At 39.6% G+C, this 18649-nt stretch overlaps 1 protein-coding gene across 13 annotated transcripts in view; it reads left to right on the top strand.

Annotated features, from left to right (window-relative positions):
• TNS3 (tensin 3) overlaps positions 1 to 18649 on the top strand; it is a 258576-nt gene that overhangs the window by 49612 nt on the left and 190315 nt on the right. For 6 of the 13 annotated variants that reach the window (XM_066992134.1, XM_066992135.1, XM_048054129.2 and 3 more), the window contains exon 2: positions 17892 to 18003. The exons of 6 other annotated variants lie outside the window; for them this stretch is intronic. In XM_066992134.1, coding sequence (XP_066848235.1) covers positions 17892 to 18003 — 112 coding nt within the window. Of the gene's footprint in view, positions 1 to 4265; positions 4356 to 17891; positions 18004 to 18649 lie in introns of those variants that run through there. One more of the 13 variants, XM_066992133.1, reaches the window with a different exon arrangement.

Below are 18649 nucleotides of genomic sequence, written 5' to 3' on the forward strand. Positions count from 1 at the left end.
CTTTTTAGAGGTGATGCACAGCTGCATGGAAAAAATTAAGCTATTTGTTTACACTAACTCAGAGGTCTGTGGCGAGGCAGGGAACTCATGATGTTTCCAAGATCCAAAAATACTAGGTTATTACTTCTGTTTACTCAATACTTCTGTATTCCTCCTTGCTGGGCAAAGTTTTCTGTGTGCAAGTCAATTAAATTATTTTATATTCAAAGTCAAAATGTTTATTGAACCAAAAAACTTGAGCAGGAGGCCAGAGTAGATAAACTTCTGCAGTCTGTTCCAGTCTGAATTGTCCTACGATTCTGCATTGTGCAATTCCTGTTGTTTTTTTTAATAGCTATGAGTGCATTATTTGAATAAAGCCTACCTGCTACCTCTGAGAAACTTTTTGCCATCTTAGTCTAAGTAGGTGGAAAGAGCAGCAAACTGCCGCTCTTTGCAGCAGTCAGAAGTTTCATGGCCCATAGTCCATTTGTTATTTTGGGATGTATGGTTAACTCTGATGTTTATAACTGGTTTTAAGTTATTGTATGTAATTGAGATTCTGAAAGAGTATATAAGTCAGGGCATCACTGATTGCTTTTCTGTGGCCTATATGAAGTAAATGTACAGTCTTAATTCAGTGCCTGGTCAGTTTACCAAAAGGAGTGGTTGAAATGGACTTGAATGGAGCTTGAACTTTCTATGAAGTATTCTTCTTCTGTTTTGTTGAGCAGCCTAAGGAGAATTATAGTCCTTATGCTTTTGCTTTTATCTGTGTTCTGGATGAAAAAGGGGTATCTAGAGCTACTATATATGACACTCTTAAAATGGAGAGATGAAGTGGTTTTTGTCTCCTTTTTCTCTGATTGTGTATAGTCTCTCTGCAAAGGAGTCAGTGCCAAACCTGTGAGTGGAAATGAAATGAGAGAACTTCAAAGCCCATGGATGATGGATTTTACAGGTGGGATTTGAAATTAAAGCTCCTGTTACCATTTACTTCCATTCTGTTAACACTGCCTGGCACAACTTGCGATGTTGTTTCATGAGCTGCTGGAGCAACTGGCATTGCTTATGAGTGAAGCCTCATCGTTTTGTAAGTGGCAATTTCCCAAATCACACACTCTTTAGTATAGTGGGTCTGGTGTGCAGAATATGGTTAATATGATAGATTTGCTTGTAAGCTTCCAGTAGCATTGACTCATTTATCTAGTCAATACTCTGATGTGAGATTTGGCAGTATTAATGTCACTCTTGCAGCATTTTGCAAACCGGTTGGCCACTAGGTTTCCTATTTCAAGAATCACAGAATGGTTAAGGTTGGAAGGGACCTCTGGAGCTCAACTGATCCAACCCTGCTGCTCAAGCAGGACTGTCTAGAGCAGGTTGCCTAGTGCCATGTCCAGATGACTTTTGAAGACCTCCAAGGAGGAAAACTCCAGAGCTTCTCTGGGCAGTCTGTTCCAGTGCTCTGTCACTGACACAGTAAAGAAATGCTTTTTAATGTTTCTACTACTTCTTGCAAAAAAAAAAAAAAAAAAAAAAGGAATTCTGATGCTTCTGTATGAAGAAAACTGGACCATTTATGCTAACACTGAGATTCTTAAGGCTTTTTTAGAAGAATGTGGGCCCTCATTTCCATAAAATGGGGATCTTTTTCAGGCCTCCAAATCAGGATAGTTTGAGTTTTCAGCTTGCGTAAGAGAAAGATGTAGAAGAGTTTGGTATCACAGATGCCCTTTTGATACTTAACTGAAGTATTGTCTAAAATAAAGTCGACTCAAATTTGAAATTTTAGCTCAAATTTGAATGATATTCTTGAAGTACACTACAAACTGCCTGTTACAATGCTTGTATTTGCTTCTTCTAATGTTTTTAACTTCTCACAATCACTTTTTCCTGTTTCCTAGTGCAAATTTGCTTCAAAACATTTGTATTGCAGATAATGAATATTGCTTTTGCTGCCTTAATGTTTTTCAAAGACGTTCATATCTGTGTGACACAGGTGCTATTCTCAACCTGAACCTGCAGTGAAACCTTTTTCATGAACCTTTTAAATAAAGCATGGTATTGTGCTTGATAGACAATGGAAATAAAACTGATGAGGGGGAACCTCATCGCAGTCTACAACTTCCTCGCGAGGGGGAGTGGAGAGGCAGGTGACCTATTCTCCATAATCACCAGTGATAGGACCCGCGGGAATGGTGTTAAGCTGAGGCAGGGGAAGTTTAGGCTGGATATCAGGAAGAGGTTCTTCACCGAGAGGGTGGTCACACACTGGAACAGGCTCCCCAGGGAAGTGGTCACTGCACCAAGCCTGTCTGAATTTAAGAAGAGATTGGACTGTGCACTTAGTCACACGGTCTAAACTTTTGGGCAGACCTGTGCGGTGCCAGGAGTTGGACTTGATCCTTATGGGTCCCTTCCAACTCGGGATATTCTATGATTCTGTGATTCTATGTATCTTAGCTATCTGCATGTGCGTGCTGTGGACTGGAGTGGGGAGGGGGAAGAACACAGTCTTTTTAAGAGAAAAGAAGGACATGTGTGTTCTGTGGAGTATTGTATTCATCTGAAAGAGCTGGATGCATTCTTCGATCTTCCTTCTGGGAGGGAAGAAAGGGGGAGTGTAGCTGGGGGTAGTGGTGGACATTCTTGCAGGGGATTAATTCTGAGGTGACTCAAATAGACACTTTGATCCCTTACATCTGCAGGTTGGCTTGTTTTAGCTTGTTAATATACATAGCAAACTCTCTCTTCCCTTTTATGTTTGGAAAATTGCTCATAGCCCACACATGGCTCTGTAATTGGGGAGAGATTGTTCATTCTTGCCTCCAGGAAGACATTTCTCTCTGTCTGCTGAACTGGAGTTCCAGACTGGGTGGAGAGAATGCAAGAAAAATATAGGTTGCAAGCATGGATACAAAGCTCTTATTTGAGCTATGGTTCTTTAAGAAACGGTCACTGATCCATCTGTACTTGCATCTAGATTTCTTAAGACTAATTGGAGTGTCATGACGTTTTGCATAAAATTTAAGTTTTCTGTTACTCTGCCTCTTTGTCAGCACATAGCTGTATTTAACTGTCTGTGACTGAATATGGTCACAGGGGAGTTCTTAGTTTATATGAGATGTTCCCTGAATGTAAACATCCATGAACTGAGATTAGGATTTGATTCTGTCATATAGTTCAACACAAGTGAGCAGTAAGAACAAAAAGAGCATTTGTTCTTGTTGTACAGGTCTTAAACAATTAGTATCTTATGTATATGTGTATGTTTTGCATGGAAAAGATTCATTTGTAATACTTGGGTATTTGCAGTATGGTAGTTCAGGTTGCTCAATTCCAGAGTTTGGTTTGGTTTAGCTTTTAAGGATTTTATTGCTTCCTCTAAGAAAAAAAATACTGAACTGTTTTCTATTTATTTGCAGAATGACAACATTCCTTTGTTTAAAAGGATCTGGTCCCTGTACTGATGTTTTGATACCTGTTCTGTTAGCAGTAAATTAGACAGGGCTGATCTTGACTTCTACAGTTCAAGGTTTTATCATGCATAAACACAACACGGTGGTGGCTGCATACTATATGTGAATAATGAGTAAGGGACTGTGTGGGGACAGGGTGGAGTCTCCTGGATGTATGGTGACCTATGGCCTGTTAGGTTGCTAAACAGACCTGTTTTTCAGTCTAAGGTGGTCAAAGAATAACTGAACAGTTTGTAGAAAGTGAAAAGATGGAAAAATAATCGCAGCTAGAGGAAGGTGAAAACTGCAGTAAATATAGTATAGTAGTAAGGTGTGAGTTGAACTTAACGTGAACTGAAAACTGGTTTGAGCAGTTGCTCTGTGTTTTGCTTTCCTTTGCCTGCCCCCTCTGCCCTGCTCTCTCCCCCCTCCAGTCTTGTGTTAAACTAGATGCAGAAACAGACTGGAAGAACTTCAGTCCCAGTGGGACCTGAAGCAGAACAGGGCTGAAATGAAACATTGCCACGATTATCGTATAAAATATCGGGAAGCTTTTCCAGGTGCTTCGGGAAATATTTTTATAGTTATATGTAACTGTTGTTTGACAGACAAAAGAGAAGTGGGTATACTTAAAGCATACCCATGTAGCCATGTAGAGGTTAAATGCTATTTAAAAATTGTTTTAATTAGGGGGGGGAAGGGGGAGATTTCTAATTGTAGTGAAGTATTTTTGGAATTTGCCCTGTCAGTTAGTAATATTTGACTAATTAAAGCAACCCTTTGTTTAAGCCAGGCTGACAACAGTTCATCTGGAGAGTTGGCTGGTGGTCAAACCGAGATATGTTCATTCCTCAGCACTTCTGCCTATATTTATATGCTGATGTTTCTGAAGTAATGCTTTTAACTTGGAAGAAGGTAATCACATCTGTGAATTCCTTGTGGTTTCTCTGCTGCTGAGGGTTGCAGACTATAAACAATTGTACTGCCTTAAAGCCTGGTGTGTAATGAAAATGAACGAATAAAAACAAGCATACAGGCAGTAGGCCCCTCTTTATGGTTGGAGGCATCAGGTTTGTTTGGATGGCAAAAATAAGGGATTATAAATTTTTGCTGAAAGAAAGTTACCAAGAGGCATTTCTCTCTCATGTTGTCTTTCTCTTGTGTATGCTCTTGCTCTTGAGAACATGTTCTGATTGTTGTTTGGTCAACAAAATTTTGTATGTTTGTGGAAAATTTGGAACTTGTACTTTCCCTCTCCTGTAAAGGAGAGGGAAAGGGCTACAACAGTTTTACAATTTTTGTGTTCCCCCCCCACCCTCCATCACTGGATGTTTTCAAGATGTGATTGGACAGGGTGTTTCGGTTCCCTTCCATCCTGGGCTGTTCTGTGATTCTATGATATAGTTTAGTGAGATTTTCTTTATGATCCCAGTTAGAGCACCAGGGAGAGTACTAGGACAGTTATTTGGAAATTGAAAGTGAGTAGTTATTTTGGGCTACAAGAAGGGAACAGGTCTGAGTTAGGTAACAATTGTGTTTTATGTAACTGTTTTTCTCAACATAATGGTTTAAATATTTATTCTTGGATGAGTGAGCAAGTTAATCAGCTACAGAGCAGGCACTGTATAATAGCTTTGTAAACGTCTATTGTATTTGGTTTCCATTTCCACAAGAGCTTTAGAATCTTGTAGCTGAATGTGATCCTTGCGCTTAAGTAATTTTACATTATCCTGGGTCATTCACGTGACATCAAAGATGAAGCTACTTGGGCCAGTAGCATCAAATCTTTTCCTGGCTGGGTGGGAGAAAACAGAGGTCCCAGCTAGTAGCACTCTGCTAGTCAGTGAGCAGAATCGGTGTCATGTGTGAAGACAAGTTATTTTTGTGTTCTGACTATGGGTTAATATTTGAGTGGGAAAAGCCAATTGGAAAGGTGGAGACCATTGTGACAGACAAAAGTGTTATCCATGCTGTAACTGGATTGATTTTGAAAATGGTTACAATGATAAGGCAGAGGTAATGGTAACACAATCAGGAATTTTAGGTATGCAAATCTGCAGGTCAGCAGAAATAGGTAGAATTATCATGAATAGCCTGCTGTGGGTGCATTCTTTTAGTGTAACACGGTATGTTTTGCTGTTGAATTTATTTACTGTTCTCAGATCTGCAGGCCAAACATCACAGCGTATATGGGCTGAACATTATATACCTAATTACATTTACCACAAGATTCTCTCTCAAATAAAGGCCAAACTTGAATCTGACAAGGCTGGTGCTTTCTCTTTTTCTGTATGGCGAAGTGTTGCTGCATCTCGTGCTAGGCATGTCTGCTGTTGTTCCCCTGCTAAAGCCTCAACAATCAGTTTTCCATAATACTGATACCCATACCAAAATGGGAGGGATGTTAGGTATTTTCAGTATTTTCAGAAATCTTCAGTGTATTTCAGAAAATACAAACCTACCTAGTACTAGCCTTAGCTCCGTTAAAGTTCTTTTTAACTTGTTAGGGCTTAGGTGAGCATAGACTCTGCACAGTATTGTCTCTGGCTAATAGTAATAGGGGACTATGATAAAGACTTTTTGATTTAGTGTACTGTTTCCACTTCTGAAACATTTTGAGAGATGCATGTTCAGGGTGGTGGGTACAACTAATCTCGTAATATCAAAAGAAAGTAAATAGAAGGTATAGAAAATCTGCAGGTTTCAGGTAAAGCGCTTTTCATCAGCTTGTTCCCATAGATTCATCTGGCAAGACCACACAGGAACACCAGGAAAAGTACAAAGCAGTGTTAGCAAGAGATGTTTATTTTGCTGTCTCCCCTTGGCCTCTTGCTCCTGGTTAAAATACACTGGTCTGCAGTGTGGGAGGTGCTGGCCCAGAACCAGCCAGTAGCTCTGCAGTGGGTTTTCCTGCTCTTTGGAGAGCTGTACCTCTGGGCAGTTGCTGCTTAGTGACATCCTCTCTGTGCTGCTGAAGAACTAGAGAGAAGAAAGAGGTGGGGCTTGGGATCTGGCTCAGACTGCCAACGTCTGGGTTGGATTTCTTGGCACATGAGAGAAGTTGATGATTGTACCAGAAACTGCCTGTGCTGAGTGTTCTCAAGTTCTAAGAGACTCTCTTGTAGTGCTGGGTATCGCTCAACCGTCAGTTCATCTCTTCTCAAGTAGATGACTGGAATGACAACTAAATGGCAGGTTTGCTGGATAGGAAAATATTAGAAAGGCAGATTTTGACTGATGATTGATACTTCCATGATACATATACTTTCATCGTGCAAGCTTCCTTAGTACAGCAGCTGATAAATGCCCACACATACAAGGTGTGCAAACTATTAGTTTGCTTACCTCTGTGTAATGTTAGCCAGTACCTGCACGAGTACCACTAGACTGCAAAATTATGTATTAATGTAGCATGCCTTCCTGAAGCAGGAGTTTGAGGGTAAAATGGAAAGACCAAGTTGTGTAACACATCTAGCCTATATGAAATTGCTCAAGTAATTTACTGTATTGCTATTAATAATATTTTTTCAGTTTCTCAGTGGTTGATTTACTGATGTGCATTCCCATCCATCTCAGTTGTTCTTCCTGTTCATTACTCTGGTGCACAACTGCTGCTATCTGTCCTTGCTCTAGCCTGGTTCTGACCTGTTCTGTTGCTGCCGTTCTCTATTTCTTCACTTTCTTCAGGTTTTGGTAACTTTCTTATTTGCTTTTTGTTGTTGCTAGTATTTGGTTCTTTCTTATCACACCATTAATTGTTTATTATAAGACAGCTATTGGTAGCTCTTCAGTGTTTGGCCTTATAACTAAGTGCATTGTGTCATGGGAGAGTTTGGCTTGTTGCATTGCTGCAGACCTTTGTACATTTGCTGCTGTTGTAAAGAGATCTGGTAAGGACTATTGAGATGGAGGGAGTATGTGTGGAAGCATGTACTTTGTGTGCTTAATGTTTTTATATGCCTGCGAGAATCCATATTCAGTTGGAAGAGATTTGATTGGGTCTTTGAGGTGAAGATGATTTAAAAGAATAAAATTTTAATTGTCAGCTTTTCAAGGACAGACACCTCATACCTTCTGAACTTTTTGTTCATGTCCTTCAACGCTTTTATTTTTTTGAAATGCAGATGAACCAGGTATATTCAAAAATTGCCTTTTTCCCTGTTATTTAAAAAAGTGGGTTTAGTCTTCAAGTATCTTTCTCTGCTTTTATTATGCAAAGATTGTTGTAGCATCAGGGTTGTCAAGGCCAATTCATTTAACCAAGAAAAGAAGAAGAGCCATTGACAAACACTGAACTTTCACTATGTACATTACATGGTCCTTTGCTGCTTTTAGGCATTTCCTTTTTGCAGTATTTTCCCACACAGAACAAAGTGTCAGTTTGCAAGTGAGACGAGGATGAAAACACAAGTTTTCCAGTGTATGGAGTAACAGCTGTCTTAATGGACTTTCCATCTTTCTCCTAATGTGTTTTCCACTAGTAGAGATTCATGTGCACTGAAGAAATGAAGGTGTTGAAACAAAAAATATGAAGAGCTGATGACAAGGAAAAATGTGAGATCTGCAGCTGTTTTACACTAACAATGAAGAGTGACCAAGGGCCCCTTTTGTTCCTGCTGGCAGGAGAGGGAATGAACTTCTGCTCTATATAGGTGGCTGATTCCTAAGGGATACCTGGATCAAGGAGAGCAGTGAAGATCTGGGGACAGAATGACAACTTTTTGTTTCCTTTCTCCAGCAGGTGTACTGCTCTGCCTATGTCCTCCTGAAAGGAGTTTTGGGGCTACCAACAGGAATACATTCAAACCTGCTTGTGTGCTGTTTTTCTTCAACATTTGTCACCCACCTCTAGGCAGACCTTGGCCTATTGTCTGCTGGACTGGAATCTCAGTCAGGTCATAAGGGGAATGACTTGAGACTGCCTGGGAAGACAGGAAACATGAAAACATACTGCAATGTTGTGTTGAATTTTTGAGGTAGCTAGTGGGGAGAGAGAATTATTTGATGATCTGTCGTGTCCAACCGTTTTATTCTGCTGTTCCTTCTGCTTTCCAGTGGAAAGTATCTTTCAAAGAAAGCTGAAGTATCTGATGTGGCTTTGTCTTAAGAATTTAAAGCTTTGGAAGGAGCACATGTAATTGATGATCTAGATGAAGGGCCCCCTCCAAGGTGGGTAGGTGAAGAGGGAGGAAGGGGTGATGGGGATGAAGAAGCGCTGCCTTGCAGATATGATCCTGTTTTGGGCCAGTGTGTTTTGTAAATGTGTACTGTCTACAAATGACAAATGTAAATGTATGTGTTATGAAGGAATTGCACTTAAATGCAGGTGGCATAGGTCGTGTCTCTTGTTAGAGCAGTGAAGTTGTTCTTGTGTTTAGTCACAGCTCCATACTCCTCACTTGATACGGCTGTTAAGGCTGCAGTCCCCTATTCCAGAATCCAATGACAAACTGTTCTTGTGCTATTGCTTCTCTATGGCGTCTTGTGCTATTTTGTGTCTGTTCAGCTTTTAACATTGTAGTTCAGAGCTGTAAGTAAAAGAGCTTTGTTTTGCGTACAAGAGCCAGTACAATTTTTCATTCAGCTAATGATCAGTGTCTTTTCTGGCAGCTAGAAATAGAAGCATAAAAACCTAGATCTAGAGACGCATGTGCTAGGGTACATTAGTTGAACAAAATGTGGAGCAAATCTATCCTCTTTTTTTTTTAATTGCAAACTTTAAACTGAACATTATATATCTCGTTCCTGCCTATACAAACATTTATGGTAGAAGGAGAGGATGTATGGAAAGGTGTGACTAAAATGTTCGAGGGGATGTAGCAGCTGATTCTTGTGAAGAGGTAGAAAGGAAAGGGCTGGGATTCTTCAATTCGAAAAACAAAGTTTTTGGCGAATATGATCAATGTTTTACGGAAACATAAACATGTTAGGTAAGTTGAATGCAGAACTAGTCATGCAATCCCACCGTGCAGGAACTGTCACTTGTTAGAACTAGTGGGAGTTTGCTTTAAAATAGTCAAATGAAAGTACTTTAGACAACAAGGAGTATGACTTCCTGGAGCTTCCTGGCATTGAAGTTGTAGGGGCAGAATGTACCAACGTGTTCAAAGATTTGACAGAAGTAGTGGAATTAGAATAGTTTAGTGGGAAGGGACCTACAAAGATCAAGTCCAACTGCCAGACCATTTCAGGGCTAACCAGAAGTATAAGTAAGGGAATTATCCAGCTGCCTCTTTAACGTTGACAACTATGGGGCATCAACCACCTCTCTAGGAAACCTATTCCACTTTGACCACCCTCACAATAAAGAAATGTTTCCTTATATCCAGTCTGAACATCCTCTGGCTCAGCTTTCTGCCATTCACACACTTCCTGTCATTGGTTACCAGGTAGAAGAGATTGGGCACTTCCCTCTCCATTTCTGCTCCGCAGGAAGTTGTGGGGAGCAGTGAGGTTGCCACTTAGTCTCCTTTCCTCCAAACTAGACAACCTTAACCTCTCCTCATAGGACATGTCTTCCAGCCCATTTGTCAGCTTTGTTGCCTTTCTCTGGATGCTTTCAAGTATCTAAATACCTTTTTTTGTATTGTGGAGCCCAGAACTACACACAGTATTCAAAGCGAGGCCACACCAACACTGAACATATTGGGAGAATCGTCTCCTTTGACTGACTGGCTATGCTGTGTTTAATGCACCCCAAAATGTGGTTTGCCCTCTTGGCTGCCAGAGTACACTGCTGACTCCTGTTGAACATACAGTCAACAGCATATCCCTTTCTGCTCTAGTGGAAACCAGTATCTGTTAATGGACGTAGGAGGACTGGGTGGGGATGAACCTTCCAATGTCTCTGGTACAGTGAGGGGAACATAAATCAGGCCGGGCTGTCTTGCTGTGTTTGAATGTTGTCTCCCTTTGACACAGCAATGAAGTGCTTGGTAGGTAACATGGATGTTGTGCTGACCCAGTAAGGCATACCTTATGTTTAAAGCCATATTTTCTAAAGCTGGCTGTTGATGTGTTGAGTAATCATTGAGTGCAGGTACTTTGCACATCTGTCACCTTTCTTCGAATCTACGTGAGTACTCTAATCTCAGTTGAACAAAAACTTCCTTTTTAGTTTTGTTTTGGAAAAGTGTATCTAAATCAAGGTATCCAGGCAGAATTTCATTTTATTACAATAAAGACACCTGATATCTTTTGTCTGAGAAATTACAAAGGCTTCTGCTGCTAAAATGATAGCACCAAACGTTGTAATGGGAGGAGGGGGGGAGCAATGCTATTTTTCTGTAACTTCCTGTTATAGTTTTGCCACTTATGCTCATACAGTAAGACAATTTTGTAACACCAAATCATAGGATGTTTTTCCTCTCTTGACATGAACTGACAGTGAACTCAGCTGATTCAATGAGACATTTTTTTTCCTTGTCAGCATCTCCATGTGTCTTCATAATGAGACTTGTGACTCAAATGGAGTCGAGCAGATGATACTAGGAGGAATACTGCCAGCTCAGGCTGCGTTATTTTAACTCAGATCTCTTTTCTAGCTTAGGCTACTTCTGTCTCTCTCTTTTTTTTTTTTTTTTTAAATTAAATACCTTGAAGAAATAGGGTGTAAATGCAGTGTTGAACAAATACTCTTTCTTTGCAGTCCCCCTGAAGTTACTTGCTAATAGTAGATGGTAGTGACAGTAGTATGACTAGCTATTTGTGTACTTTTTATTTTCTGTGTGTCTATAGTATGTCCAGCGCTATAGAAGTAATCTCTGAATGTGGGTGAGATAGAAATGCAGTATTTCAGTCTGTAAAAATTCTTTATTGTGTTGTTTTTTTTTGTTTTTTTTTTTTGGCCACTATCCCATATTCTTGCTATGTAATATGGGCTCTGGAAAACTTATATACCAGTGATAGAGTGGTGGTACTTGCATGTACTTCGATGTGTATGATACTGTGTTCGTTTAGTGTCATTTGGCTAAAGTACAGTGCTACTTTTGGAGCAATAGTATGTTCTCCAAGAAATTACTCTTATATGAAATTCTCTGTAGCTCCTTTATGTGTTATAGTTTTTGCTGTTTTTTTTTTCTCTTCATTGTTTATTCATCCTGTCCTTTTCTGAGTAAAACTTGCCGTAGTCACATTTTATAGTTACCAAAAAGCTCTTATTAGGCCTGTATGCATGGTAGGCACTGTTAAATGTTATTCTGGTAAAGAAACCTGCAGCAAATGTGGAAAATTGCTTTAGGAGTAGGAAGTTAAAAATGCTGTTTACCTCAAAGGGGGGAAGAAAAACTGTAAACTCTTTTGAGGTATTAGTAATACCAACAGTTTAATTCTGAGGAGTGTGACTTCCTGTCTCATAAGTATTCACTAAGGGAATGTTAGTTAAGGGGAACTGCAGATAAATTGATGGGATTTTTAAATTTGATTTCTCAGCTGGAGCTCTAAGCTTAGTAACTGCACAGAACTCAAGTAAGGGATTCATGGGAGGGGAGGAAATGGAAGGTGACAAAAGTAACTGAGTGACTTAATAAAAAGGCTGTAGGTTATGAGTACTCTGGCATTCCCCTCAGCTAGCTGTTCTGTTTTTTTTTCCCTGTAGTCACATGTAACTTAATAGAAAGGGCTGCAAGGCACGAGTACTCTGGCATTCCCCTCAGCCAGCTGTTCTGTGTTTCTTTTTTTTTTGTAGTCATGTGATTTATTTTAGGAGCTATCTTAAAGAAAAGTGTGTGTGTGCGTGTGTATATATGTATATATATATATATGTGGCTTTGTTTTGCAAAGGTTTTGTAACTGGGGCTGAGCCTTTCCATAAAGACCTCTTTCAATCATCCCTTAATTGAAGTTTCTTTTGGTTGCCTAGCCCCTAAAAGGTGGTAGGGAAGGAGAGCCCTTGAAAGGGAGTCTGTGCTTCTGGAGCTTTAATTGCTGCTTTTTAAAGTTACCTCTGCCTGGAAGTTTACTGCAACAACGGACCTGTGTCTGTCACAGTTGCAGAGGAATAACAACTTGAAATACCCATTCCTCTAATACACAGCTACCAACTTCCCCCTGCCCCTGTGTATTTAAAATAATAGTAATAATCATTATGCTAGCCCATGGTTTTAAAGCTACCGTGGAGAGTAAAAGAGTGCACAAAGAGAATCCCAGGAAATTGCAGTACTGGTTGGTAAGTTATTTAGAGAGAGGACACAGAAAAGGAAATTGTATTAGCTTGACCATGGGCAGGAAGTGAATAAAAAAAATTAATCTTTGCTTTATATAATTGCGTGCAGTGCTAAGAGGGCTTTTATAGGCCATGTAAAATTCAGCAGTAGAGTCTGACATAGAGAAAGCTTATGGGGCTTTGTTTGTAATTTTCTCTTAGCTAGAATATGTGGCATGGATTGTTGGAAATTTTGGAGGTAGAGAAGTAATGTACAAACAGATTTTGACTTTTTTTTCCTCTATGTGGACTAACACCTGGAACTTAAAATTCTCAATAAAAATAATCAGAGTTTTTAAGTGAAATTGTATTTCCTCATAAATATAGTTTAGTCACTGCCTAGGTAACTTTGGAGGGAACTGTTCTTGTAGAAGTTGTAGTTTTTATTTATTTTTTTTTGTATTGAGCAAAAGTATCTATATCCTTTTCTTGAAGATGGTTTGAATGGGTTTAATTTTACAATATCTGTTTGATTCTCTAAAGATCTAGGTCTTGTGACTACATTCTTGAGGAATCAGCCATTATCACCAATTGGAGTCTACATGCTTGGAGTTAAATGTTGGTTGGTTCTGTTCTTCCCTGAATAATTAATTGTTACGATGTAGTGCGGTGTTTGGGAATAACATTGTGAATACATCTTCCATCCATGTAGTAAGTCCCTGTCATCCAGTGCTAAGTCCCTGTCAATGAGGCATTGCTGTATTGGTTTTGAGAAAACCAAAATTCAACCAAAAAAACCCAACCAACAAAACAGTAGATTACTTTAGTCAGTAGTGGCTTTGTCAAAATCTGGAGAGGGTCTTTTGTTTAAACTACTTTTCTTTTCTTAAAATGTAGAGTGTCTCAAGAGTCGTGCATAGCTCTGAGAGACCTGCTGTGTTTTTCTTTTTTTTTTTATCTGATGATGATCAGTGTGTTGCTACATAATAAAAATGCTCAGTATTAAGCATTTGAAATTCATCATAGCTAAGGATGCCAATGTAAATTTTTACACAGTCTGCTCTGTTACACTAATGTAAGTATGGGATAAACTTTCAACTTCACTGGATTTCTATATGCCATAGAGAGCAGAGCATGGCCAAAAATATTTGATTTCCTTGTGTGGTTAAGCAGAAGAGTTTTTCCTTTTGAAAGAGACATAATGCTAGCAATTGAGGCCAGCTGCAGTTACAGTCTCTTTCTCGGGCAGAAATTCAAAGTTTGTAACCTGTGGTTCTGCACTATGTTCTTCCAGTTTTTGCCCCTAACAATCACATGCAATTCAGATTCCAGCATTGAGTCTTGTGAAAAAAAAGGAGTATTGCTTGTTCACTTCCCTCGGATGGTTGTTTTCTGGTGTGGTTATTTTATTTTTTCCCCTTGGTATTTTCCTTAGTGGAGAACTGTGGAAGCTGTACCAGGTAATGACATAGAAACCGTGGTCTCGGCTCTTCTAGGTTTCATAGCACTTTATGCAGAGTTCTAGTGTAAACAGCTCTGAGTGCTGAATCTCATAAATGAACTATTTAATTGAACTCCTTGGAGATCCAACAGCATAATAAACGGTAAGGGACAAAGAATCCACATTTTCTAATTCAGATGCAAAAGCTGTGTTTCCAAAACACCAAAGAGGAAAACTAATTTATTTACATTATAAATGAAGCAGTCAGGTTGCCTAACTGATCAATTAATGTTAAGACCTACCTTCACTGCTCAGAAACTGGTACTTAATGTATTCTTGTGACACTTGTCTTGCTTTGGAACAGTGCAAGTGTCAAAGCTTGCAAAGAAGTGTTTGGGAGGTAGGAAATAAGAAGAAGGAGGTCTAGATGTAGAATAAACTTTCTGGAAAGCTTATCCATGAATTTCTTCATAACTGCAAACTGTGCAAAACTGTCCCTTTCAGAGAGAGCTGCAGACTTGTGTAAACTTTACGCAGAAGAAGAACTCTGGAAGTAAGAAGGGTGATAAAATCTAAAATGAGAATTCTTTTATATGTGTATCCATATTTATAAAACAGAGAAGCTGTAGCAACTCTGGATATTGGTGGAGATCATGGTATTGCTAATTCTTAGTGTAGAAGAAGCTGTGGAGATGAGGGCCTCTTAGATCTTTGGGCATAATGCTTGAACTTCTAGGGTGCATGACAGTAATGACACTTTTCCTCCTAGACATCTTAGTCTTTTCAGAAACATACTCTGTATTTTCAAATGAAAAAAAAAATCAAGGCAAATTTTTTGAAAATAATAAATTTTGTTTGCCATTAGGTATGTTCCTACATAATGTTGGAGCTCAGCTGTTCTTTTTATTTATGGTTTAATATCAATTATAATTATGACAACAGCTTTCAATTTAGTATGACATAGCATATTGCAAATGTCAGCAAGATTATAAATGGGGAATATGAGGGAATTTGTGACTCCAGCATCTGCGGTTAGTGATTGAAATATCTAATGATGCATTGTAATTACAATTCAAATTTATTTCTCAAATGTTTCATCTAATGCCTCTGAGGACACGGACTCTTCTGCTATTTCCCTCAATAAGTTCTGCTAATTAAGTGATAGAAAGATTTTCCTGAGAGTCCAGCCTGAGTTTATTCTTTCAGGCGTAAGTAATTCCTACCCTGATGTTTATGACAGTACGTTAGTTATCTTGGCTTTACACTGTGGCTAGGACCAACATTTCCTGAAGATATTGTTAATATTAGACTAACTCTTTGTACCTACTGGTGAGCGTGGCTTGAGGCTGAGCCAAAATCTGCTCTGGAGCACGTGTGCTTTTGAGCCCCCAGGCCTACTCAAGGCTTATTGCTGCTTCTTAGGGCTCTTCTGAAGTTTGGGGTAGGCCCCTGTGGAGGCAGCACGTAGAAGTGCCTGGGTCTTGTGGTACATTGTTTTTGTGGCTGTTCTTATGTCTGCCCAGCAGCTGTGTTGTAGATGGTTTTTAGAGTCAACTAAACCCTTTGCCTGGGGCCATATTAATTAAAGCCACAAAGAAATCCCATGTAACTCACTGCGCCACACTGAATCTTTCCCTTTAGATGTTATGGATGGAAACAGCATTGTGGGGGTCTGGCCTACCTGTGTGCAGAGAGATCCCTTTCTGCTTCTGGACACTAAAGCCACTAAAGCTTAGTACAGTTGAAGTGTTGAATGCAAGCCCATTTTTAGTACTGAATTTAAGAATAGCAAAGGATTATAGCAAATGAGGTTACATCAGGCTGGTTGCCAGTCACTAGTGGGGTCCCCCAGCATTCAATTTAGGGCCAGTTCTCTTCAATGTTTTTTGTAAATGATCTGGATGCAGGACTGGAATTAAGTTTACAGATGATGCTAAATTAGGAGGAGGAGCTGACTCCCCTGAGGATGGAGAGGCCTTGCAGAGAGATCTTAACAAATGAGAGGTCTGGGTATTCACCAACTGTATGAAACTTAACAAACCCAAGTGCTGGATTCTGCACCTGGGACTGGGTAATCCTGGATATATGAACTGAGGTGGAGATGGGAGTTTGGAGAGTAGCACTGCGGAAGGTGAATTGGAGGTGCTAGTTGATGGCAAGCTGAATATGAGTCAGAAGTGTGTTCCTGCAGTGAAAAGGGCCGGCTGTATCTCAGGATGCGTTGCACACAGCATAGCTAGCCTGTCGAGAGAAATGATTGTCCCACTTGACTCCGCACTGTTGTGGCCTCACCTTGAGTACTGTGGGCAGTTTTGGGCTCCACAATATAAGAAGGATATAAAACTATTGGAGAGTGTCCAAAGGAGGGTTACAAAGATGGTGATGGGGCTAGAGGGGAAGACATATGAGGAGTGGCTGAGGTCACTTGGGCTCTTCAGCTTAAAGAAGAGGAGGCTGAGGGGAGACCTCATCACTGTCTACAGCTTCCTCACAAGAGTGAGCAGAGAGGGAGGTGCTGGTCTCTTCTCTTTGGTGACTAGTGATAGGATCTCAGGGAACAGCATGAAGCTGTAACAGGGGACGTTAAGGCTGGATACTAGGAAAAGGCTCTTCACCAAGAGGGTGCTCAGGCACTGGAATAGGCTCCCCAGGAAAGTGGTCATGGAACCAAGTGTGCTGGTATTCAAGAAACATTTGGAGAATGCTTTCAGACATGGTGTTTTTCTTTCTTTTTGGGTGGTCTTTTGCGGAGTCAGGAGTTGGACTTGATGATCCTTCTGGGTCCCTTTCAATTTGAGATATTCTATGATTCTATGAAATGTGAAATGAAAATGAGAAACATAAAGAATCACTTGGGGATTTTCATACTCTGGGGAAATGTATTTCTATTTTTAAACATGTCACTGGTATTTCTAAATGTGGGACTTGTTTTGTCCTATAGTTACTATATTACTACTGTTACACTTTCCTCAGTGGGTATGTCCATTCCATGAAGTACTGCCTTAATGCCTTTGATTTACCAGGATACTTTGTAATGTAAGAAAAAAACCAGGAAGGTTAATAATGCTTCAGTTCCAAAATTGATGTTGTTTTCTAGAAGTCTGCCAATGAAACTAAAGGTTGTTACACCCTTCCAGGGGAGGTACTGACTCAGTTTCAAACTTTGGTAGCCTCCTCTAATGTGTTACCTAACTGTTTCCTAGATAGTAGAAGCCACATAAGACTGGTAGTATATATGGCATTAACTTTTACTGTTCTCTTTCCAGTTAGAGATTTCATTATTATATTTTAACATGATATTTCAGTTACTCTTAAACACTGTGTAAATGATGTAATTTTAAGCTAGTGTACTTTTCTTACGCAGGAAAGAAGCAAGATTAATTTTAAAGTTAATAATCTGTGCCGAAATCAAGCTTGCGTAGATGCTTCTTGTTTTATTTATTGTATGAAAAGTGCAAACTCTCCTGCACCAATGTAAGTTTCATTGGTTACCATGATAACCACTGCACCACGTGCATTGTGCATCACTTACCTTAATTTTAACCAATTTAAACTGAAACAATACAACTTTTCTGACCTAAGGTCTTATCTACATGAAGGCTGTTCATTGAGATTATTCTGCATTTCTTTGTAGAAGATGGTCATAGAGAGTTAAGATATAAAATGTCTTGCAGTGTCTTTGCACTGGTATGTGATAGGTTTCTCACATATTGTTGCTTCTCACACTTGAGAGCGGAAAGCTTGTAAGAGAGAGGAAGTGGAGAACACACTTTGATACTACTTTTATACTACTAGTGATATGCTACTGCTACATTTCATTTACTGAAAAACTGAGGGAAGTCTGACATTATATTCCCCTTGCTTTCAGCCTCAAGAAACAGCATCAAGGTCTCATACCTTCAAAAAAAAGTCCTTTAAGAAATTCAAAATTTGTGGAATCTGCAAACAAGTAATTGATAGCCGGGGCATTTCGTGCAGGGGTGAGTAACATATGATGTTCTCTGTTTAGTTTCTTGTTGTATGAAAGAAATTAGTTTTATATTAATGTTAAAGTTTATAAGAATCCATGATTCTGGAATTCCCCCTGGACTAAATATAATCATTACCTTGACTTATTTCCTTCCTTTGTACAATACTGTGCCCTGTTTTTTTTTTTTTTTGGGAGGAGGGAGCTGTAGTATGTAGCTGGACGTGTATAATTATGTGCTTTTATTACTGTGCTAGGCAGGCAGGTTCCAGAATAAGCCAATGCCTGTGCAGGCACTTAGGAGCATGTGAGTGAGTGATGTGTGCACAGTGTGTGACAGATGCCTCTGGAATTCAGCCTCCAACAGAGAAAGAGAAAGTGACCCAGAGTCACTGAGGCATGAAGGTTTTTCTCTGCATTACTTTGCTAAAATTCACAAGAGCAGCCATCTGTTTTTTTTTCTTAATTTTTCTAGTTCCATTCTGCTCTGCGTAATCCTTAGTCCTTCAGTCTAATCACTCAGAGTAACGATGAAGAGAGCCGTATCCTGATGGAGAGACTAGAGACACAGCTATCTCTGGTGTCGTTGCCCACTCCTAACTGCTGTTTTCCCTCACTCTTCTACCTTCTTTTGTAGAATTGAACATACTTGCCTCTTC

Source organism: Anser cygnoides, chromosome 2 (genome assembly GCF_040182565.1).
Source record: "Anser cygnoides isolate HZ-2024a breed goose chromosome 2, Taihu_goose_T2T_genome, whole genome shotgun sequence".
Classification (NCBI taxonomy): domain Eukaryota; kingdom Metazoa; phylum Chordata; class Aves; order Anseriformes; family Anatidae; genus Anser; species Anser cygnoides.